Here is a 24,496-nt window from a genome sequence, read left to right on the forward strand (position 1 = left end):
AAATACATTCGAAATGTATGAAAAAATCTCAATCTTATGATTTATTGGAATAACAATAAAGTTGAGTTTTTTTTTCGAGAAAAAATTAGATTTTCAAAATGCATGAAAAATACATATTTTTGCGAAAAATTTTAATGTAATTAAAATTGCAATGGATAGCTGACATCATCCCGATTCGAAAATATGGTCAAAAATATGTATAAAAACTAAATTAAAATTGCAATCAAAAAAATACTTGTATCCATTTTTTAGTTATAATCACTTTTAGGTTACAATTTTCAAACATTTTAAAATTTTTACTCAAATTTGAATAGTTGAATGTCTATTAAATTACAAAAGGCATTTTTTTCTCCACTTAAATGATTGTATTGATGAAAATAATTTGCTGAAACATAAAAATAACATCAAATTTTGACAAAATTCATGGAACTTGTTTTATAACAATCATTTAAAAAAAAGGTGCTGTGGTAATGCTACAGGCATAACCATCATGACGAAGAACTTCGGACACAAAAGTAAATGAATTTTTTATAGTTATTAATATTTGCGTTTCTTGGCCACAAAATCAATCACAAAAGAGTTATTTCTTAAGATCTATTTATTTCTGCTCATAGATGGTCTCATGTTAATTTGACGTTGGATAACGGGGAAGGTACACTCCTGCCCGGAGCCTCCGGCCACTCCAGGTGGCGGCCACTACTGCCGAAATGTCAAATTTCATGTCCAGTATCAAAATCCCCAAAGTTTGATACCCATATTGCCCCAACTCTTATGGCTTCGCAAATGTCCCCTAATCGGAACATCCCCGGGGCCTGCGGCCACTCCAGGTGGTGGCCACTACTGCCAAAATGTCAAATTTCATGTCCAGTATCAAAATACCTAAAGTTTGATACCCATATTGCCCCAACTCTTATGGTTCCGTCATTGTCCCCCTATCGGAACACCCCCGGGGCCTCCAGCCATTTTCATGTTCAGTATCAAAAACCATGAATTTTGATACCAATATTGCCAATACTCGTATGGTTCTGTAAAAGGCTCTCCGAGCCCCAGGGGAACCTACTTTGAGGGCACCGGCCACTCCAGGTTTTGGCCAACACTGTCGAAATGGCCATTTTCATGTTCAGTATCAAAATCCCTAAAGTTTGATACCCATATTGCCCCAACTCTTATGTATGTATGTATGTATGTATGTATGATCCCCATACCCGCAGGCAACTTGGTCCTGGAACACATGTGAGCGCTAGGTGAGCAATTCGATCATCTTTTACTCTGTAATCTGTACACCCACGTGCATAAGTTTTTTTGCACGAATTTTAGTGCTACAAATACCGGCGCAAAGAATAAAAAACCCTTCCCTCCCCAAGCACCGGAAATTTGTAGCGGGTGTAGGACACTTTGTATAGACGCCCTTGCTCCCATCACGTCACTGAGGGTATGGAGCGACGAGAAATTAATAAGCATGCCCCCCTAGTCGAACCTTCATTAGAGAAGCAGGCAATCCACAACTCACAGCGAACGACCAAAGGAACACCCTACCGCGTATATAGTAATATTGGCGTGGTTTGTGTTCATTGATGTGTGTGTATGTCAGAATAAATGAAAGTATGGTTGTCTTATAAAAAGAACGAGCTCACCAGTTGATAAAATTTTCAAAATCAGCTTCTCTTCAAAGGTCACGCATGCCCGAAATACACCGAAAAAGGCCGGTTCCTGCTTGGGCTGCTTCAGCTTGCCGCCGCCCCACTCGTAATCTGCTCCGTCGTCTTCCTTTCTCTCCTTTCGTGGAAACTGCGACAACGAAACCTCCCCGCTACAACTGCGTTCCACCTTAACTGGTTCCGACGAACTAAACCGTGCGCCAAGGCTCCGATTCCCGTTTCGTTTGCAGGGTTTTGACCTCGACGAGTCCATCCACGAGGAGACCGACGACCGCTTCGCTCTCTGCGTTCGCCACCTTTCCTATTTGGGTCAGTTCCTTCAGATTCCCGGAAGTTGTCCATTTCAAGCGAACCCACATCCACCCTGGTCGTCGGGGAAGTTTCGAAGGCCTCCGCGTTCCATAGCAGTATCGCGACCGACCCGGAACGAGCCACGTCCTTGATTGAACCGTCCTGTTCAAAATCCTCCGCTGGAACCATTGCTTGAACATTTCCACCACGAACAACACCATTCACCACTGCACTGATTAGTTCCGGAACCACTTTTTATTTTTTGGAACAAAAATTCAAAGAACCCATATTGCCCCAACTCTTATGGTTCCGCAAATGTCCCCCTATCGGAACATCCACGAGGCCTCCGGCCACTCCAGGTGGTGGCCACTACTGCCGAAATGTCAAATTTTATGTCCAGTATCAAAATCCCTAAAGTTTGATACCCATATTGCCCCAACTCTTATGGTTCCGCAAATGTCCCCCTATCGGAACATCCCCGGGGCCTGCGGCCACTCCAGGTGGCGGCCACTACTGCCAAAATGTCAAATTTTATGTCCAGTATCAAAATCCCTAAAGTTTGATACCCATATTGCCCCAACTCTTATGGTTCCGCAAATGTCCCCCTATCGGAACATCCCCGAGGCCTGCGGCCACTCCAGGTGGTGGCCACTACTGCCAAAATGTCAAATTTCATGTCCAGTATCAAAATCCCTAAAGTTCGATACCCATATTGCCCCAACTCTTATGGTTCCGCAAATGTCCCCCTATCGGAACATCCCCGGGGCCTGCGGCCACTCCAGGTGGCGGCCACTACTGCCAAAATGTCAAATTTCATGTCCAGTATCAAAATCCCTAAAGTTCGATACCCGTATTGCCCCAACTCTTATGGTTCCGCAAATGTCCCCCTATCGGAACATTCCCGGGGCCTGCGGCCACTCCAGGTGGCGGCCACTACTGCCAAAATGTCAAATTTCATGTCCAGTATCAAAATCCCTAAAGTTTGATACCCATATTGCCCCAACTCTTATGGTTCCGCAAATGTCCCCTTATCGGAACATCCCCGGGGCCTGCGGCCACTCCAGGTGGCGGCCACTACTGCCAAAATGTCAAATTTCATGTCCAGTATCAAAATCCCTAAAGTTTGATACCCATAATGCCCCAACTCTTATGGTTCCGCAAATGTCCCCTATCGGAACATCCCGAGGCCTGCGGCCACTCCAGGTGGTGGCCACTACTGCCAAAATGTCAAATTTCATGTCCAGTATCAAAATCCCTAAAGTTTGATACCCATATTGCCCCAACTCTTATGGTTCCGCAAATGTCCCCCTATCGGAACACCCCCGGGGCCTGCGGCCACTCCAGATGGCGGCCACTACTGCCAAAATGTCAAATTTCATGTCCAGTATCAAAATCCCTAAAGTTTGATACCCATATTGCCCCAACTCTTATGGTTCCGCAAATGTCCCCCTATCGGAACATCCCCGGGGCCTGCGGCCACTCCAGGTGGTGGCCACTACTGCCAAAATGTCAAATTTCATGTCCAGTATCAAAATCCCTAAAGTTTGATACCCATATTGCCCCAACTCTTATGGTTCCGCAAATGTACCCCTATCGGAACATCCCCGGGGCCTCCGGCCACTCCAGGTGGTGGCCACTACTGCCGAAATGTCAAATTTCATGTCCAGTATCAAAATCCCTAAAGTTTGATACCCATATTGCCCCAACTCTTATGGTTCCGCAAATGTCCCCCTATCGGAACATCCCCGGGGCCTGCGGCCACTCCAGGTGGTGGCCACTACTGCCAAAATGTCAAATTTCATGTCCAGTATCAAAATCCCTAAAGTTCGATACCCATATTGCCCCAACTCTTATGGTTCCGCAAATGTCCCCCTATCGGAACATCCCCGGGGCCTGCGGCCACTCCAGGTGGCGGCCACTACTGCCAAAATGTCAAATTTCATGTCCAGTATCAAAATCCCTAAAGTTTGATACCCATATTGCCCCAACTCTTATGGTTCCGCAAATGTCCCCCTATCGGAACATCCCCGGGGCCTGCGGCCACTCCAGGTGGTGGCCACTACTGCCAAAATGTCAAATTTCATGTCCAGTATCAAAATCCCTAAAGTTTGATACCAATATTGCCCCAACTCTTATGGTTCCGCAAATGTCCCCCTATCGGAACATCCCCGGGGCCTGCGGCCACTCCAGGTGGTGGCCACTACTGCCAAAATGTCAAATTTCATGTCCAGTATCAAAATCCCTAAAGTTTGATACCCATATTGCCCCAACTCTTATGGTTCCGCAAATGTCCCCCTATCGGAACACCCCAGGGGCCTGCGGCCACTCCAGATGGCGGCCACTACTGCCAAAATGTCAAATTTCATGTCCAGTATCAAAATCCCTAAAGTTTGATACCCATATTGCCCCAACTCTTATGGTTCCGCAAATGTCCCCCTATCGGAACATCCACGAGGCCTCCGGCCACTCCAGGTGGTGGCCACTACTGCCGAAATGTCAAATTTTATGTCCAGTATCAAAATCCCTAAAGTTTGATACCCATATTGCCCCAACTCTTATGGTTCCGCAAATGTCCCCCTATCGGAACATCCCCGAGGCCTGCGGCCACTCCAGGTGGTGGCCACTACTGCCAAAATGTCAAATTTCATGTCCAGTATCAAAAACCCTAAAGTTCGATACCCATATTGCCCCAACTCTTATGGTTCCGCAAATGTCCCCCTATCGGAACATCCCCGGGGCCTGCGGCCACTCCAGGTGGCGGCCACTACTGCCAAAATGTCAAATTTCATGTCCAGTATCAAAATCCCTAAAGTTTGATACCCATATTGCCCCAACTCTTATGGTTCCGCAAATGTCCCCCTATCGGAACATTCCCAAGGCCTGCGGCCACTCCAGGTGGTGGCCACTACTGCCAAAATGTCAAATTTCATGTCCAGTATCAAAATCCCTAAAGTTTGATACCCATATTGCCCCAACTCTTATGGTTCCGCAAATGTCCCCCTATCGGAACATCCCCGGGGCCTGCGGCCACTCCAGGTGGCGGCCACTACTGCCAAAATGTCAAATTTCATGTCCAGTATCAAAATCCCTAAAGTTCGATACCCATATTGCCCCAACTCTTATGGTTCCGCAAATGTCCCCCTATCGGAACATCCCCGGGGCCTGCGGCCACTCCAGGTGGCGGCCACTACTGCCAAAATGTCAAATTTCATGTCCAGTATCAAAATCCCTAAAGTTTGATACCCATATTGCCCCAACTCTTATGGTTCCGCAAATGTCCCCTTATCGGAACATCCCCGGGGCCTGCGGCCACTCCAGGTGGCGGCCACTACTGCCAAAATGTCAAATTTCATGTCCAGTATCAAAATCCCTAAAGTTTGATACCCATAATGCCCCAACTCTTATGGTTCCGCAAATGTCCCCCTATCGGAACATCCCCGAGGCCTGCGGCCACTCCAGGTGGTGGCCACTACTGCCAAAATGTCAAATTTCATGTCCAGTATCAAAATCCCTAAAGTTTGATACCCATATTGCCCCAACTCTTATGGTTCCGCAAATGTCCCCTTATCGGAACATCCCCGGGGCCTGCGGCCACTCCAGGTGGCGGCCACTACTGCCAAAATGTCAAATTTCATGTCCAGTATCAAAATCCCTAAAGTTTGATACCCATATTGCCCCAACTCTTATGGTTCCGCAAATGTCCCCCTATCGGAACATCCCCGAGGCCTGCGGCCACTCCAGGTGGTGGCCACTACTGCCAAAATGTCAAATTTCATGTCCAGTATCAAAATCCCTAAAGTTTGATACCCATATTGCCCCAACTCTTATGGTTCCGCAAATGTCCCCTATCGGAACATCCCGGGGCCTGCGGCCACTCAGGTGGTGGCCACTACTGCCAAAATGTCAATTTTCATGTCCAGTATCAAAATCCCTAAAGTTTGATACCCATATTGCCCCAACTCTTATGGTTCCGCCAATATCCCCCTATCGGAACATCCCCGGGGCCTGCGGCCACTCCAGGTGGCGGCCACTACTGCCAAAATGTCAAATTTCATGTCCAGTATCAAAATCCCTAAAGTTTGATACCCATATTGCCCCAACTCTTATGGTTCCGCAAATGTCCCCTATCGGAACATCCCTGGCCTGCGGCCACTCCAGGTGGTGGCCACTACTGCCAAAATGTCAATTTTCATGTCCAGTATCAAAATCCCTAAAGTTTGATACCCATATTGCCAAACTCTTATGGTTCCGCAAATGTCCCCCTATCGGAACATCCCCGGGGCCTGCGGCCACTCCAGGTGGTGGCCACTACTGCCAAAATGTCAATTTTCATGTCCAGTATCAAAATCCCTAAAGTTTGATACCCATATTGCCCAAACTCTTATGGTTCCGCAAATGTCCCCCTATCGGAACATCCCCGGGGCCTGCGGCTACTCCAGGTGGTGGCCACTACTGCCAAAATGTCAAATTTCATGTCCAGTATCAAAATCCCTAAAGTTTGATACCCATATTGCCCCAACTCTTATGGTTCCGCAAATGTCCCCCTATCGGAACACCCCCGGGGCCTGCGGCCACTCCAGGTGGTGGCCACTACTGTCGAAATGTCAAATTTCATGTCCAGTATCAAAATCCCTAAAGTTTGATACCCATATTGCCCCAACTCTTATGGTTCCGCAAATGTCCCCCTATCGGAACATCCCCGGGGCCTGCGGCCACTCCAGGTGGTGGCCACTACTGCCAAAATGTCAAATTTCATGTCCAGTATCAAAATCCCTAAAGTTTGATACCCATATTGCCCCAACTCTTATGGTTCCGCAAATGTACCCCTATCGGAACATCCCTGGCCTGCGGCCACCCAGATGGCGGCCACTACTGCCAAAATGTCAAATTTCATGTCCAGTATCAAAATCCCTAAAGTTTGATACCCATATTGCCCCAACTCTTATGGTTCCGCAAATGTCCCCTATCGGAACATCCCCGGCCTGCGGCCACTCCAGGTGGTGGCCACTACTGCCAAAATGTCAAATTTCATGTCCAGTATCAAAATCCCTAAAGTTTGATACCCATATTGCCCCAACTCTTATGGTTCCGCAAATGTCCCCCTATCGGAACACCCCCGGGGCCTCCGGCCAATCCAGGTGGTGGCCACTACTACCAAAATGTCAAATTTGTCAAGAGAGAGCGAAGGGGTGAGAGCAGCTTTCTGCGTAGCTGTGGATCCCGTCACCCTCGCGTCCTTCCTTGGTTCCGTCCCGCAAAATCTCCATGGCAACACGATGCACGGAATCTGGCCGCTTCCTCTACCAGTCGCCGGGCGAGAGCAGCTTCCTCGAGCTGTGAAATCCGTCACCGGTTTGGGGAGCGGGGTTAAGGCAGCTCGCCGAGCTGTGAAATTCCTCACCCCGCGCGTCCTTCCTTGGTCGCGTCCCGCAATCAGCAGCAGCAGCAGGTCCCGAATCAGCAGCAGCAGGAGCTCCTTCCAGGTCGGCGTCCAAAATTGATTTGACTTGATTTTGTATCGGCACCTCCTTTTATATCAAATCGTTTTGGCGTTTGACGAAGCAGCAGCACAAAAGGAATAAATCGCCAAATTGTGTCAAGGCCAAACGCAGGCAAGGCTTTGGGGGCGGAGTCAAGAGAGAGAGTGCGCGTGTGTGTGTTGTGTGCGTGCTTGCTTGCTGTGTGGAAGCAGTTTTATTAATTTAAACTTAGTTTTTAAATGCTTTAACTAAATTTCATGGCCATTAATGAGGTATAGTAAGAATGCGTGAAATCTCCCCTTTCGTTTGGTGGGTACCACTTTTACGTGTGTTGAACAGGAGCTGAGATATTATTGTTGCAAATCTTGCAGTCGCGTTTATTTTCTTTTCGTTACATTTCGCTCCGCGAAATTTTGGATTGCTACCCTGTATAGAGCCCTAAGACGAAGTTCTTCGTCAAAACTCAGTAGGCAGTGTAATTAAATTCAGAAATGTTAGAGAAAGTTTTTATTTTACGAAAACGGGCATAAATCTGCCTATAATGAACTAAAACTGATACTTTTTCAAGAAACTTGTTCAGAAAACTGTTCTATTAATTGTAATTGATATGAAAATATTTCAAAATATCATGGTGTAATAAGACAGAGGAAAGAAAAAATAATTTGGGAGCCTATTGAGTAAGAAACAGCTTTTTAATCAAATAATCTATGATTGGCATTATTTATTGCTCAAACTGGTTTCCGGGCAACATGTTGCTGTATTTTCATGACAAATTATGCAAAGAAAAGATTTTTATTCGGTTGTCTTGGTTCTTCCAGCTTTGATTTTGGGGTAATTTCAAAGAAAGCTAGAAATCTGGTAAATTTGTGTTGCAATTCTTTATTCCAGGTGAAATATTGGTAATGTTAGAGTCCCCTCAATACATTTTTATACAAAAATTTATGGATATCAACATGAATCCATCGATTTTCAATAACTTTTTTAATGAAATATCCTATAAAATCGAAAAAAAATCTATGAAAAAGTTGCTCTATACCCCCCAACGAAATATTTTTGTATACCTCGCCAAGTGTCGGGAAAGAGCCCTTCTTTCACTGTGCCAAATAACAGACTTGCAGAATTCTCTTAATGTTCTCGGAAAAATACATCGTGAGTTTATAATTAATAAATTTATAACTGACAAAAAGTTGAAATCGCCAAAAGTGACATGGGACAATTATAAAAAGAACGGAAGAATATTTTTTCACATTCTCCATATTATACCTTGAGGGGGGTTCAACCTTGAGTTTTCAGGTACCATGCGTCTCCTTCGAAAAAATTGCTGCCAAAGCATTTCGATGGAAACGCAGGGTCTTTGTAAAGTAAAACACAACACTATATAGAACTCACCGTGAGATGTCACAATCGCTGGACGTCATGCAATCCTCGGCGTACTGCTTGGCCAGCACCATCGGCGGCCGGCACACGCTGGCCCCGCTCAGGGTCGAGATGTCGCAGACGAGGCCCGATTCGCAGTCCGAGTCCCGGCGGCACAGTTCGCCGTACTTGCGGCCCAGCGGGAACACGCAGTGGCCAATGACTGAAAGAGGCGGAACTTGACAGGATCAAAAACAAGGAAGAAGAAGAAAACGGAAGAAAAGTCCCCCCGGGGTGGGTTGGAGGGAGAAAAAGAAGAAGAAAAAACGGGACGAAAAAATCCTTGGTTAGTGCTAGATTTGGACGGAACGTTTCGTTCGGGTTCGGTCCCTGGCCAGCGATGTTTGCCTGGCAAATTATAGTTACTGTTTGAGGTTTTTGTTTGTCTGTGGTAGAATTCTTTGTTTGTTTGTGTACATACTGATGGTAATGATACACCAAGATGAAAGGCAGCTCTGTTAGATAAAGAGTATGACATGATATTACACGCAGAGATTTTCAGCAAAGTTGAAGAAAATGCTAGAAGAGTCTAAAAAATATAACAGCAATTAACATGAAAATATTTTTTCAGCAAATAAATGTTTCTGCAAAGCGTGACAAAAACTTGTGACATAGAAAAAGGAGGAAAACCACATCAAATTACACAAACTCACACTCCCAGACACACTTCAGGTTGTAAATTATCTCGAGACACGCAGAAGCTTTCGCACACTCAAACACACACATGGACACATAACCGTCATCACCTTAAAAGCTTGGCATGAATAATGTATGGCAGCAGCAGGTAAATGTTATTCGACCTCACACACACACACCCCCAAGTGGTCTAGAAAAAGGGAAAAGTCTGGGAAAATCATTTTTCACCATCGACGCGAGGAAAAAGGGTAAACGAGGTGATTTCGTCATCAGATTGGGGGTTTTCGTGGGAGGTGATGGGCAAATGATCTGTGATCGAACGACGCGTGAGGAAATTGATTTTGATTTTTGCCATGGGGAAAAGGGGTTTCCAAGTTTGAGGTTTCAATTAGGAAAGTGGCAACGGATTGTGGTATTTAAAGCTTGGGGCGTGTTGCTTTAATGATTTTGAATTCCGAAAATTATCACTACTCTTAAACTTTTAAATGTTGTTAACAATAATACAATGGAATTAGGGTAATAGTACTCAGTATTCTTTTTTTAACTGTTGACTAGCAGATAAGTCATATCATGAAGCTATGTTTTACTCCATCCTTAAAAAAAAATTCGTATAAAAACTTTAGCGAATTACATTAATTATTTTCAATAAATTTTATGTTTACGTCAAATGTACCATACCTAACGTGTCTGATACAGCTTTTAAGAAAAAAATAAACAATATTTTTGAATAGTTTAAAAGCTTTTTAACAAAATACATATGAGAAATTCTCTACGAAATCGGTATTTTTTCTAGAATTTTAATTTTTGTTTTTTTTAATCCGGCTGAAACTTTTGTGGTGCTTTCGGTATGCCCAAAGAAGCCATTTTGCATCATTAGTTTGTCCATATGATTTTCCTTACAAAGTTGAAGCATGAAGCATGAAAATTCAAATATCTGTATCTTTTGAAGGAATTTTTTGATCGATTTGGTTTCCTTCGCAAAGTTGCCTACAACTTGTAGGTATTGATAAGGACTACACTGAAAAAAAAATGATACACCGTAAAAAAAATTGGTGATTTTTTATTTAATTTTTTTGTCACTAAAACTTGATTTGCAAAAAAACACAATTTTTATTTTTTTTCACTTTTCGATATGTTTTAGGGGACGTCAAATGCCAACTTTACAGAAATTTCCAGGTTGTGCAAAAAATCTTTAGCCGAGTTATGAATTTTTGAATCAATACTATTTTTTTCAAAAAATCGAAATATTGGTAGCAAAAAAATTTCAACTACATTTCTTGATGTAAAATCAAATTTGCAATCAAAAAGTACTTTAGTGAAATTTTGATAAAGTGCACCGTTTTCAAGTTATAGTCATTTTAAGGTAACTTTTTTGAAAATACACTCAAACCCCGATGGTTTGACACCAACTGTTGTCAAACTAACGGGGTCACTTTTTAGTTTGACACCCCTTTTACACGGAGTTCACACGCACTACCAAACGTTTGTTTTAATAGTGTGCGTGAGCGCCTGTAAAAAGTGACAGTTCGTCACTTTTGCCTTCCTCACTGAGGTAAGGCTATAATCCTGCTTTAAGAATGAACTTTTTATTAAATGCTCCTAGATCCACCTTCATGTGTACGTATCGACTCAGAATCGAAAACTGAACAAATGTCTGTGTGTGTGTATGTGTGTGTGTATGTATGTATGTGACCAAAATTCTCACTGAGTTTTCTCAGCACTGGCTGAACTGATTTTGATCAAACCAGTTGCATTCGACTTGGTTTAGGGTCCCATACATCGCTATTGAATTGTTTGAAGTTTCGATAAGTAGTTCAAAAGTTATGTATAAAAATGTGTTTTCACAAATATCCGGATCACAATTATATGCATGTAAACGATGTCCGGATCCATCATCCGACCATTCTTTGGTTAGGTAATTGAAAGGCCTTTCCAATGAGTCCAAAACATTGAAGATCTGGCAACCCTGTCTCGAGTTATGACCACTTAAGTGATATTTATTTGCTTTTTTGAAGCCGGATCTCACTTAAATGTATGTAAACGATGTCCGGATCCATCATCCAACCCATCGTTGGCTAGGTAATCGAGAGACCTTTCCAACGAGTCCACAACATTGAAGATCTGGCAACCCTGTCTTGAGTTATGACCACTTAAGTGATATTTATGTACTTTTTTGAAGCCGGATCTCACTTAAATGTATGTAAACGATGTCCGGATCCATCATCCAACCCATCGTTGGTTAGGTAATCGAGAGACCTTTCCAACGAGTCCACAACATTGAAGATCTGGCAACCCTGTCTTGAGTTATGACCACTTAAGTGATATTTATGTACTTTTTTGAAGCAGGATCTCACTTAAATGTATGTAAACGATGTCCGGATCCACCATCCAACCCATCGTTAGTTAGGTAATCGAGAGACCTTTCTAACGAGTCCACAACATTGAAGATCTGGCAACCCTGTCTCGAGTTATGACCACTTAAGTGATATTTATGTACTTTTCTGAAGTCGGATCTCAATTAAATGTATGTAAACGATGTCCGGATCCATCATCCAACCCATCGTTAGTTAGGTAATCGAGAGACCTTTCTAACGAGTCCACAACATTGAAGATCTGGCAACCCTGTCTCGAGTTATGACCACTTAAGTGATATTTATGTACTTTTCTGAAGTCGGATCTCACTTAAATGTATGTAAACGATGTCCAGATCCATCATCCATGGTTAGGTAATCGAGAGACCTTTCCAACAAGTCCGCAACATTGAAGATCTGGCATCCCTGTCTCGAGTTATGACCACTTAAGTGATATTTATGTACTTTTCTGAAGTCGGATCTCAATTAAATGTATGTAAACGATGTCCGGATCCATCATCCAACCCATCGTTAGTTAGGTAATCGAGAGACCTTTCCAACGAGTCCACAACATTGAAGATCTGGCAACCCTGTCTTTAGTTAAGACCACTTAAGTGACATTTATGTACTTTTTAAGCCGGATCTCACTTAAATGTATGTAAACGATGTCCGGATCCATCATCCGTTCCATCGTTGGTTAGGTAATCGAAAACCCTTTCCAACGTGTCCACAACATTGATGATCTGGCAACGCTGTCTCGAGTTATGACCACTTCAGTTATTTATGTGTACTTATTTTTCTGGATCTAAAAAAAATAGCTGAAATATGTCCAAACTCCAACCACTCATATTACCCATCCAAACCACTCATATTACCCATTATTGGTAAAAAGTGAGGAAGGCATCAACCACATAGGTGGATTAAGTTATTTTTTAGTTTGACTTTGACCAACCAACGGGGTACAAACTAAAAAAGTGTCAAACGAAAAAGTGACCAACCACCGGGGGTTGAGTGTAGTCGTAGTTTTTCATTTTTTTAAATTAGTGCACATGTTTGCCCACTTTAAAAAAATTTTTTTTTGAAAGGCTGAGAAAATTCTCAATATTTTGCATTTTTGAACTTCGTTGATACGATCCTTAGTTGCTGAGATATTGCCATGTTTAAATCTTTGCATGGTAGGGGAGAGTGGGGAGACTTGATCCCCGGGGACACTTGATCCCAAGCCTGTATCTCGTCAGCATGTGGGTAATACAATTAGCTTTGTTCTAGAAAGTTGTGCGGAATTGACTAAAACTCATTGTAGAAAACAAAGAAAAACATTGTAGAAAACAAAGAAAAAATGTTTGGATTGAGTTACACACATATTTCTAAAAAGTGCGGCAAAAAACTTCCAAGAGATCTTTTTTCTTTGTTTTGATAAGTATAGAAAACACTCAAACATTATTCAAAACAATATTTTGTATACATGAATTGTTTGATAAACATATCAACTCCAAAACCCTTACGCATTTGACGTTAAATTTATCGTCATACTATTTTAACAATCATTTTTTTTAAAGTGCGTTTAGGGAGACTTGATCCCTGCATTTTTACAGTCACTGGAATCAGCCTCAAGATTAAATAATTGGGCTGGGTTTTCGTACATAGTTTCCTTTAGTATATTTGTACATAACTTACTGCAGTTTGAACCATTTTTCAAAAGTTTTGTAAACAAAAATTACCAGCTTTTGTAAACATGCTCAATTTTGGTCTAAAAAAGAAAATTTTAAGTTTTTAAATATTTTGCATGCTAAACTTGTCATATTTTGAACACAAACGTACAGGTTTAATGTGAAATTGCTATAACTTATAGAAAATTAACAGTTTGGATGAATAAGAAACATTTTGCTAAAGATTTCTGAAAAATGTTGAAAGGGGGATCAAATTACCCCCAACATTTTGAAAATGCCGGTTTAAAATATTTTTTTTAAAACGCTTGGCATGATTCGAAGAGTTTATCTGATGAAATACCCTTATCAGCCAAACATAGTTGAATGTTTAAGCTTTCAATTCATGCAAAAAGTTCATAGTTTTGTGAGAAATTGACAGAGTTATGTGCGATACAAAAAAAGGGGATCAAGTCTCCCCACTCTCCCCTACAGGAACAGGAAAATTGATATTTTCTAAGTCTCACTCAAACAACCCACAACTTTCCAACGTCGATATCTCAGCAACTAAAGGTCCGATTTTCAACGTTAAAATATGAAACATTCGTGAAATATTCCGATCTGATAAAACTTTTTTTTTAAATCAAGACTAACATTTCAAAAGGCCGTAACATTGAATTCTTGGTCCATTTGAATTGTTAGACTTGATTTAAAAAATTGCTCGTTCTGAAAATTTCTGAAAAGTTTGCATTTGATTTAGGGGACAAACATATCAGAAAACCAAAAAAAAATGATGGTTTTTAATGTAAATCAAGTTTTTGACTTTTAAAGCCGGGGTGACTTTGATAGGTTTGCGATTTTTCCGCAAAATGAAGAGTAAATTAAAATACGTAAGGAATGGTTTAGAAACATACTGACCGTGGTAAGAAGTGTTCAAAGTACCTCAAGCAGTACTTTTCATAAAATTTTGACAAGTTTAAAAAGTTAGTTAACTATAGTTAAGAAAATGTTGATGAAAGTCATTATTTTAAACTTCTCAAAGTGTCATGATTTTCTCAATGAACATGATTTTTAATCGGAAAACGGAATGCATTTTCAGATTCTTTTGACAATTTTCCACTAGGAGAAGGTTAAAAAAGTTTGTAAATAATAAATAATATGTGTTTTTGAAACACAATTGAAAAAAAAACTCCAAATTTATAGGCAATTTCAGTTGAACAAATTTCATGTAAAATGTGAAAACTTGTGATTCGTGCTTCGAATTCAGTATAAAATGTAATTTAAGTTGATAATTTTATAAACAAAACATGTTTTAGCAAATTTCAGGCACAATTCCGACTTTTTACCAATTTTTACCTAAAATTTATATGTATTTTGTTAAAAAGCTGATAAATTTAGTTATCCAAATATAAACATTGATTTTTTCTTTAAAACTATATCAGCTTCTTTAATGATGGTACATTTAGCGGACAAATAAAGTTTGAACATCTTAAATATGATTTTAAAAAGAAAAACTATGACCATCAAAGTCACCCCGGAATTAATACTTAGAATTTTTAACGTAACTATTTTTCCAAACATTATTGAAACACTTTTTTTCCGAAACAGTGCATGGACTTTGTGTGGCCTACCCCAGTACATGTTTTAAAAATAATAATCTTGAGAAAAACCTTACCTGTTGGAAAATATTCTAAAAACAAATTGAAATCCTATCAAAGTCACCCCGGTTTACGGTACCCTTTATTTTTTTCAGTGTAGTCCTTAATCATACTTAAAATTTTGCCGAAGACACCAAATCGATAAAAAAAAATCCTTCAAAAGATAAAGATTTTTGAATTTTCATTTATCATTTTCGTGTGGACAGTTGCCAAATTTGTACTGAAAATTATATGGACGAACTAAAGATGCAAAATGGCTTCTTTGGGCATACCGAAGGCACCAAAAAAGTTTCAGTCGGATTAAATACAAAAATTAAAATAATTAAAAGACCGATTTTGTAGAGAAAAGCCTAACTGTTAACTAGCAGATAACTTATCACATGAAGCTATGTTTCAACCCATTTGAAAAAAATAATCTTATAACAGCTTTATCGCACTACAATAATTATTTCCAATATGAGACGCGTCACATTTTGAACAACCAAATTAAAAGCGGCAAACAACGGCAATAAATATCTCACATTACAGACTCACTAAACAATCCAGACAAGGGTCACTTAATCCCTCGAAGACCCCACCACGTTCGACACCATTAAGTTTATAATTTTACTCGTCTCGCGCGTCAACCAGAGCAGAGAATAGAAAGTGGTTGCCAAAGTGGCTCTCCCATCAAAATGCGAAAGTTATCTCGTTGCCCAGCGTTCCAGGACACTTCGCTTACTCACGTTGATGTGGGATTAGCTCATAGTGATGCTGCTGCCAGGATAATCCGATGGATCCCATTATGGCCATCCGGGGAGCACTAGAGCTTGCTCTGGAAGAGCGATAGCCACATAGACTGCTCTCTCGGTCCCAGGTCGGAGACCGAGCAATGCAACAGGGCTTGAAATTGGCTGAGGTTGGAGATAAAAGTTTTATCGAAGGATGGTGGTGCCCCGTCCCAGAAATCTGTCCATCCACTTTGGTAATTGAAACTAACGATGGCAGTTTTCTATAGTTGGGAGTGATTGATGAGGAAAGGGGTTTTAGGTAATTAAGTGGCCATAAATGATGCATAATACTTGATAGGTTTGCAAGTTGACCTATCGCTCAAATTCAACAAATTAAAAACTGTGTTTTGTCTCCATTAGGATTGTTACGTCTGCCAACATTATTTCAAATCACATACAGGTATAAAATTTTACGAGTCCAATCGATATTTCCCCCCTATGACGACTCCAGCGGATACCTTGGTGGTGGCTTCAGGTATCGATTCCGCTCGGTGATGATGCCATTAGTAATATACTGTCGACGCCGGCAATTTCCATCAATTTAGTACCTGCATCGTACTAGTTTCCACCACCACAATCTATTCTGGTATCAAACCACACTCTACTGCTGCTGCTGCTCGTTGAGTGATGCTAGTTTAACTGCGTCGTCGTCCTAATCATTGTGGTTGATGTCGTACGTACAACGAGGACGGTCTGTCTGTACACAAGGGCAGGACCGACTCAGGTGTGGTGGTCCACCAGAAGATTGATTGAATGCATTTGTATTGATACTGGGTGCTGGTGCAACCCATCAATGGTGGAATTACCTTTTGATGTGACGCACGGAATAATTAATGGCCACTTGATAACGTTAGTTGAACCGTTGCAGACAAAGTGCACATGTGAGAGCTTTTGGACCTTATTTTCAGCGGTTTGGACTTTTTTTGAAAATCTTAAATAGATTAAGTCCCAAATCCATTTTTACTTATTTTTTTTATCTTTCTTAGAACTATAAGTAAAACAATTTACACTGTCCTAGACTAAAGATCATAAGTTGTCTTGGTAGACAATTTTCATACAAATAATAAAATATAAAGAAAAGTTTGTTTGCGTGAAGAATCCCTCCTCCCCGGATTTGAATTTGGCAATTATTGGGAAGAAATTAGAATGCGATACCAATATAAAAAGTTCAATAAAAAACACCTCACCTAAGGTCGTTTTGACAGAAAACGATTCATTAGCGATAAAAATTAAAGTGATTTTATATAATTTATATGTTAAATGTTAAGAAATCAGAAAAATGTTATGTATATTTTTGAAATCCCGGGAATTCACGGAATCCCAGGAAATTTTTAAAACAGTTACAAAATCTATGTTTTCATCATATTTGTCATGTTTTGCAAGCTTAAAATCATAGAATTACCTCAATACTATTAATTGATGGTAATCTACACTTCAATCTAAACAAGGATAGCAGGTTTTAGATAGCTTGAAAGATTTTTTTGTTCTTTGTTGTGCTTTGGTTTCTTATCTAATTTCTAATCCAATGTGATTCAAATGAAATAAGTCTCGTATAAATACATTTTTTTAAATAACATGACTAGAAAAGCCTCAAAAATCGGTTTAAATGTCTAAAATAACACATAAAAAGACAACAAATAAAATTATACGAGTCAAATTTTAGATAAGTTTAGACATTCATGTTTTAAATTAAAAAATATTTTACAAATTATACTAAGGTCATTACCGTCTACTAGGGAAAATCGAGACTACAGTCTCAATAGGTACAGGAGATTTTAGAGCAATTAATTTGAAGATCGTGTACTAATTGTTTTGTTCTGTTCCTGTTTTAACCGAAATCAATAAAAAAAATTCAATTATATTTTTTTAAATTTAAAATTGTAAATATACGTATTCTTTTCAAAAATATAGAAAAAAACATTAAGCGCAGATTTCCTTTAATGCTAATATGTTGAGTTTTTTAATAGGTCCTACACTGCCCATGTTCGCATAAATGTCCCATATGCAAAAACAGCATGCTGAGAAAAACACTAAACAAGTTTGTCCCACACATAAGTCTACGTGTTAAGTTTTCACGAAAAAACTGGATTTCCTCCTGATTTCTAGAACAAAGTACTGGATGTTATAGGCTCTTTTGAAAGAGCACACGATTTTGAACCAAACTGCATCAATAACTCAAAATTGACGAAAATGCATATGGGACATTTATGCGATCATGGGCAGTACATACATATGAAAAACACAAATACTTATAGGACTTTAAAAAAGAAACCCTGGATGTGTGATTAATATTTTATTTTAATTTTTTTTCATCTATTTCCACAAAAAAACCTGAAGTTCCAGACCGAAATTTTATATTTTTTATCCAATTTCGGGAATTCCCGGGACAAAATACAAAAATCCCGGGATTCGGAAATTTTCGGTTTCGGAAAAATCCCGGGAATTTTGTCCCGAGAATTCCCGGGATAAACGCACTAGTTTTGAATCATTTTATTTTATTATTATTTGCTATTTCCGATCATAAGCTAGTACTTTTTTTTACTTATTTTCGTGTGTGTATTTTTCCAGCCTAAACAGTTTTTTGAACACTTGAATCTTTATGAAGTATTTCTGGGACTTATCATATTATTTCAAACATCGTTTTTTGTGCTATGTAAAGTTTTTCCATTTCTACAATTTTTAAATCAAATCTTTAGATCAAATTTTGATTAATTTCAAATGATTTTTAACATTCTTCTAAACATGACCAATTTTTACATTCTTTCAAGCCCGAACAGTTCTTAAAAAATAATTTTATAAAATGAATATTTTTTGTGAGCTTTTGCATTCTATGGATTTTCTTTAATATTATTATAAATGAAACTGCTAGTTAATGTCTTTTCAAATTTGAACGGAATATCTTTGATTTATAATTTTTTGTGAGTTATTGGATTGCATTCTCTTGAACATGTTTTTATTTTATTTTCTTCAATAAATCAAATAAGATTTACTTGCAAGAGAATTTTTTGGCAAATTACATTCTTTCAAACTGGAAAAGTAAATTAATTAAACGTCGAAATTAATAGATAAATATTTGCAAAGTTTTGCACTGCATGTTAAATGAAAATTTTGAAAAAAGGATTTTCCAACAAAAATAATTTCTATGAACATTCAAATATAAATAGTAAAACAAAAATCTATTTTTATTAGTGGTTAATAATTAGAGCGCTAAATTAAGTTGAAAATGGAAAAGTTTTGGAGCTTGTTGCAAATGAGAAAGGGGCAACTTTTGGTTTGGTTGATAATTAGGATGATTATAAAAATCTAGCTCTTCAGTAATATTTTTGGGATTGTATACTTCGATAAAGTTGTTTTGCTTGCCAATCCAAGCAACTTTGTTGAAGACCCAAAATTTTATCTCGTAATCTACGCCTTCTACGACCAAATTTAGAGAAAGCATCTGAGCAATCCTTCAAAAATTAGTTTTTGAACCTAGCAATTTTGGGTTAAGTTTTAGAGAAAAGGGGACACATTTTTATGTTTTGACAAGTCAATTTGGACATCTGGGTCAAAAGTTACAGACATTTTTAGGTAAAAAAGATACAAATTTAAAACTTAAATATCTCTAAAATGCGCAGGCCAAATTTTTAGTGCATTCAAAAGGGGAGATCCAGCACTACAAACGCAGAAAAAATATCTCAGGAGTGTTTTTCTTTAAACTCGAATTATCTTCATTTGAACATTTTTATTAGTCTGTTATAACAATCCAATAACTAAAAAATCATAACGGTGGCCTTGTATTTTCAAATATAAAAAAAAAGTTATTGCCACGTTATTTCCGTCTGCTCGGGTTGTCATTTTTTGAAAAATCCATTTTCCACTTAATTTTGCGATTTGGACCACTTCGAATTGTTATGAAAACTTCCTTTTTTCAATAAACATTTAATAAAAAATTATGATTTTTGGCATTGATACCAATTTGTTAAGAAATGGGAGAGGAGACAAGAATCAGGTTTATTAGATCCATGTAACACGAAAAACAATGAAAGATAGTCAAAAATAAACTTTGCAATGATATTAAACTTTACTTGCCTTGAATAATTTTTTTATAATTCAACATCCTTGATCATATTTTTTTTAAATTGATTAGTTTGAAAATGTTGAATTGTGTTTGTTAAGCTGATAAAGTTTTCATGACCTTTCAGAGAAAAATTGTAGAATTTGCTTTTGGATTTATATTTATATTTTATTCTACAGGTAGAGTATTTATCAAATTATTATTAATTGAAAAAATAGTATTATTTTATTTATTTATGATTATGTCCCTTCTCCTCTTTTGTTCCACAAAAAATGATTTTTTGATTAAAACAAACCTGATTTTTAGTTGAATTGTATATATTTTGTGGCAAAAAATACAATGAAAACAAAAAGTGCCTAATTTGAAATGTTTTAAATGAAATAGTTCTGATAATCACAAGGATTCTAATTTTCTAGAACATTTTATGAAGAACGAAATCTTGTAAAATATGAATGCATTTGAAACTTTTTTAGTTTTTTTATTTTCACTAAACTGTGTTCTTTCAAAAAGTTGCTCTGCTGTCGAACAATATTTTTATGAGCCGCGGTTCCCACCCCCAGCTTGACCCCCAAAAACTTTTCATTAAAGTTATAACTTTATGCTCTGCCAGGGTACAAACAAAAACAAGTCAAAAGTCACAAAAACAGGCAAAACACTCTCGAAATGGGCCAGCGGACAGTTTTATTCGCGGGGCATTTGTTGGGAGGTTTTATGGGGGTGCCTTCTCAAGCTTTTGAAATGGCTAGCAGAAGGAGGAGGTCCATTTTGAAAGTCCAATTTTGGGAAGCGTTTTTGATACCGTCCTGGGCCTGGTGGGGGAGGCAAAATTTGATGGCTTCCTTAGAGGCTGCCGACGCCGAGTAAACAACTTGGAAGTGGTAATTGCATTTTATGTCTCGGCAGCAGAAGTGGAAAATTTGCGGGATAAAGGCTTCTTGTAAAAATTAGTGGACGTTGATTGTTGTACCGGAACGGATTGTGCTTTTGGTGGTGGAAATTGGTGGGGTAGATTAAGCTAGGCTGTTGTTTAAATGTTCAAAAATATCATAAAGTTATTTACTCTAAAACATGATTTAAAATTAGGTTTTTTGGAGATACAAATAATCAGATTTGTTTTAATTAAAATTTAAAATAAATATTTGTCTTTTCCAAAAGCATCAATTACAAACCGAGAATTGTGTCAACATTTTTCTTCCTGCAAATGTCACCCAACCATTGTTCCCCCTGTCGAGATCTGCACTTCCCGTGGAGGGAGAAAGTGAAACCACAAAAAAGGACAACAAGAAATAACAGTCAAACCAAACCATGACAGCGTCGAAAATTGTTCCAATTTTTTACTCTGTTGCCTCCGACGATTTTTTTTTGCAAACAGAACAAAACCGAGAGCGTTTGCATTTTTATTTCCTTCCACCACGCTAATGGAAAACCATGTCAGTGTCGGGTGCAAGCTTGTAAGCTTAACCGACAAAAAAAAAAAAAAGAATGACTGAAAAAAAGTATGGAAGGTCAGTCGGGAAATTTATGCATAAACTTGTTTGTTCTGACATTGCATTTCATTGCGGGTTATTTCTCTTCTTGCAGTGTGCAGTGAATGTGAAAATATGTTTTTTTTTTCTCGGAAAAAATATGTTTTTACCGGCAGAGTTACCTGGAATTCAGTAGAGTTCATTTACATTTAGATGGAATTGTTTTGTAAATTTTGTTTATGTTGGGGCTTTGCCTGAATATTTTGTAAGTTTCAATTTCGATTGGATCTTCATGTTATTTTTCGTTGTTTTAAGATCGTTACTCCAAAAGCATCTCTCAACATATAATACGATGGGTCACTCAACTTTCTCATCAACATCATAAATTGATTCATAAAATGGTAGCTTCTTGACATCACAGAGTGCAGCATATAAAGTGAGCCATCCATACTGGATTAATATGGGCTGGGACCCCCAATCCAATGCAAATGTATTCTCTCTCTCACTGCTTTTAGGGTGGTCGGTAGGAGCTAATCCCAAACCCTGTTTGGTGGGTGGAGATCATACGACAAGCAATAGAGAGAAAGAGAGCGGTCATAAAATATGTACCAGCTTTTATCCAAAGGTAAATAAATACTGGTGAGTGCCTCTGTGTGATCCCACTGTTAAGCATTGAGCAGGTTGGCGTAAAGGCCGAGATCTTAGGACTTTGTAGGAGTAGTTCGGATTTGTTGAGATGGCAAATTTGGCAAAGGTCAAGTGCATTAGTCCTTTTATAAGTCATTTGGAAAATATGACGTAACAAAATTACTGACGTACTTAATTATTATTATTTTTGGAATTATTAAGGATACTTTACCACTGAATCACTTTAATGAAAGATGTTTTATGAGTAAATTCAAAGTAAAATATGTTTTTGATATGTTCAAAAGATTCTCTCACACTTGACACTCTTATTTGTTGCAATATCGTCGCTGTCGTGCTAACTTGTCACACGTGCAAATTAAGTTAAGAACGTCATTTTGTGTAGCTCGCAATGCCTCACCTTTTGACCTTCACAGATTCCCAAAATTCGTTTTCAATCCTGAGATCTTCAATAAAGGGATTTCAGATCAGAACGCTAATACTAACGAAATGGGGTGAACCGGCCCGTGGTTTAATGGCTACGGCTCCCGCCTCATAAGCGGAAGGTTCCGGGTTCGATTCCCGACCGGTCTCCTTGAAATTATTCGACTATTATTGAATTTTTAATATGAACAAAAAACGCATGGAATCAGGTGGGATTCGAACTCACACCTTTGGATTGGTAGTCAGATGCACTAGCCACTCGGCCACCGAGGGGTTGACACCCCTTGAGTGAATAAATCAGTAGTGGTGAAATAATGTCACATGGTCATTTACTATATAATACAACAATCCCTTTCCCAACGATTCCCCTACACACACTACACACCATATTCTATAAATAACTCGAAGTGGTTGGTACGGTATGTCCTCACTTCTTCTTCTTCCCCTGATGATTCCATGAAATGTGGGTTCCGTTCATAGAATCTGTCTCTTGCGGTTAATGCAACGCAGTAGGCCGGGCCGCTTTAGTGAGTGTAATACATTTCGGGGGTTCTCGAAAGTACTGCAATCATTAATAATGACAAGAAAGAACTTGAGGCGTAATCTAACCATAAGTTCTTCCCGGATGCTTTCTTCGGACTGGCTGCGCTTGTGTTCGATTAGATTGTAACCGTTGGTTACAATTCTTCAACGAACCTTCACTTTTCTACTTGATTCCGTACATACAACATCACACAATACATGGCAGTAGAAGGGTTTTCGTGCCGCTGTAACGAGATAGTCCTTGACAGCGATAGGGCAGGACTACTCGAATTGGGTGGAAAAGAAAATGGAGCTTTTCCCCTCCCGTTTGGAATTCGAGCGGGAAATGTCTTCTTGGCCCGCCGATGTTTAGCATCGGTCTCTTTTGCCATTCAGGCGTCCGTGTGTTAAGTCGTGTCCGTTTGTGCCAGTATCGTCTATTTGTACTGTGCACGTCTTTGCCTTCCGGAAGTGGAAGTGCCCCGAACGGAAGTCCAGTCCGTCGGCGCGACGGCACACGGGAACAGGTGAACCTAGCCTTGTGAGTGCGCAGGAGCCGTTGGCTACGTTTTAACGTCAAGCACCGACCCGAATCTCTGGCGCGGCGCCATAACACGTCAAGGAGATTATCCCCTCTCGGCACGCCCATATCAGTGGACTCTGGGGCTGCCGAATCCGCCACTGAGGGAAGACGCCTGCCGCAAGTAGGACCAGCAACGCCCGCTGGCCTACCTCTGCGTTCCAGCCCAACCCAGCAGCAGCTCAAGCCATCCGGAAGTCGACGACCAACCAGCAGCTCAAGAACATCCCCCCACGGGATCGCGGCGGCACAGTCGAGGGCGCTCCTGTGACCGGCCTTGGAGCAGGTGAACGCCGAAGGCGTTCGAGGATTGGAGTGGAGTCAGCGAAGCCTCGCTGCGAGTCCAGCTGCTGAACGGTACGTTGCCCCTGAAGTGCCTTACATTCACCACACACACCCACACCCTACACTTACCCAGAAAATACACGTTTTGATTAGAAAATTGTGGTTCTTGATTTTTATTTCATCCGTGTCTCACTTGAATCGCTGAGTAGAAATGCCGACCCTGAGTGATGAGTAGTCAGTAGCTTAGGTCTACGACTACTTTTGAGTTGATGGTCTTTTGTCCTGGAAAGGACTGAGCTAGCCGTCCTTGATAACTGACCAAAGTCATTAGTTTCAAGATTAGATTAGATTAGAACGCTAATACTAACGAAATGGTGTGAAATCATACTGTGCTTGGTAGAGAAGTCTTCAAAGCATGTAAAGCAGTTTTAGAATTTTTTTTAGCTGTTATACGAAAGCGGTGATAAATATAATAATTTCTAGAGCTCTTTTTAACGGCTCTTTCACTCTTTTTCAAAATTTGGATGAAAAGGTTTTTTTTAAAGAATTGTGTGAACATTCTGATTGAATCGATTAAGTCTATAAACGCTAAAGTTCAATCAGACTAAAGAA

The 24,496-nt window shown here is 39.6% G+C and overlaps 1 protein-coding gene across 2 annotated transcripts in view; it reads right to left on the reverse strand.

Moving 5' to 3' along the window:
* Nucleotides 1–24,496, reverse strand: part of LOC6036990 (prohormone-3) — a 66,886-nt gene that overhangs the window by 11,628 nt on the left and 30,762 nt on the right. Inside the window, exon 4 of one of the 2 annotated variants that reach the window (XM_038252751.1) lies at nt 8,819–9,008. In XM_038252751.1, the coding sequence (XP_038108679.1) occupies nt 8,819–9,008 (190 nt within the window). Of the gene's footprint in view, nt 1–8,818; nt 9,024–24,496 lie in introns of both variants that reach the window. The other variant, XM_038252750.1, reaches the window with a different exon arrangement.

Source organism: Culex quinquefasciatus, chromosome 2, assembly GCF_015732765.1.
Source record: "Culex quinquefasciatus strain JHB chromosome 2, VPISU_Cqui_1.0_pri_paternal, whole genome shotgun sequence".
In the NCBI taxonomy this organism is placed as follows: domain Eukaryota; kingdom Metazoa; phylum Arthropoda; class Insecta; order Diptera; family Culicidae; genus Culex; species Culex quinquefasciatus.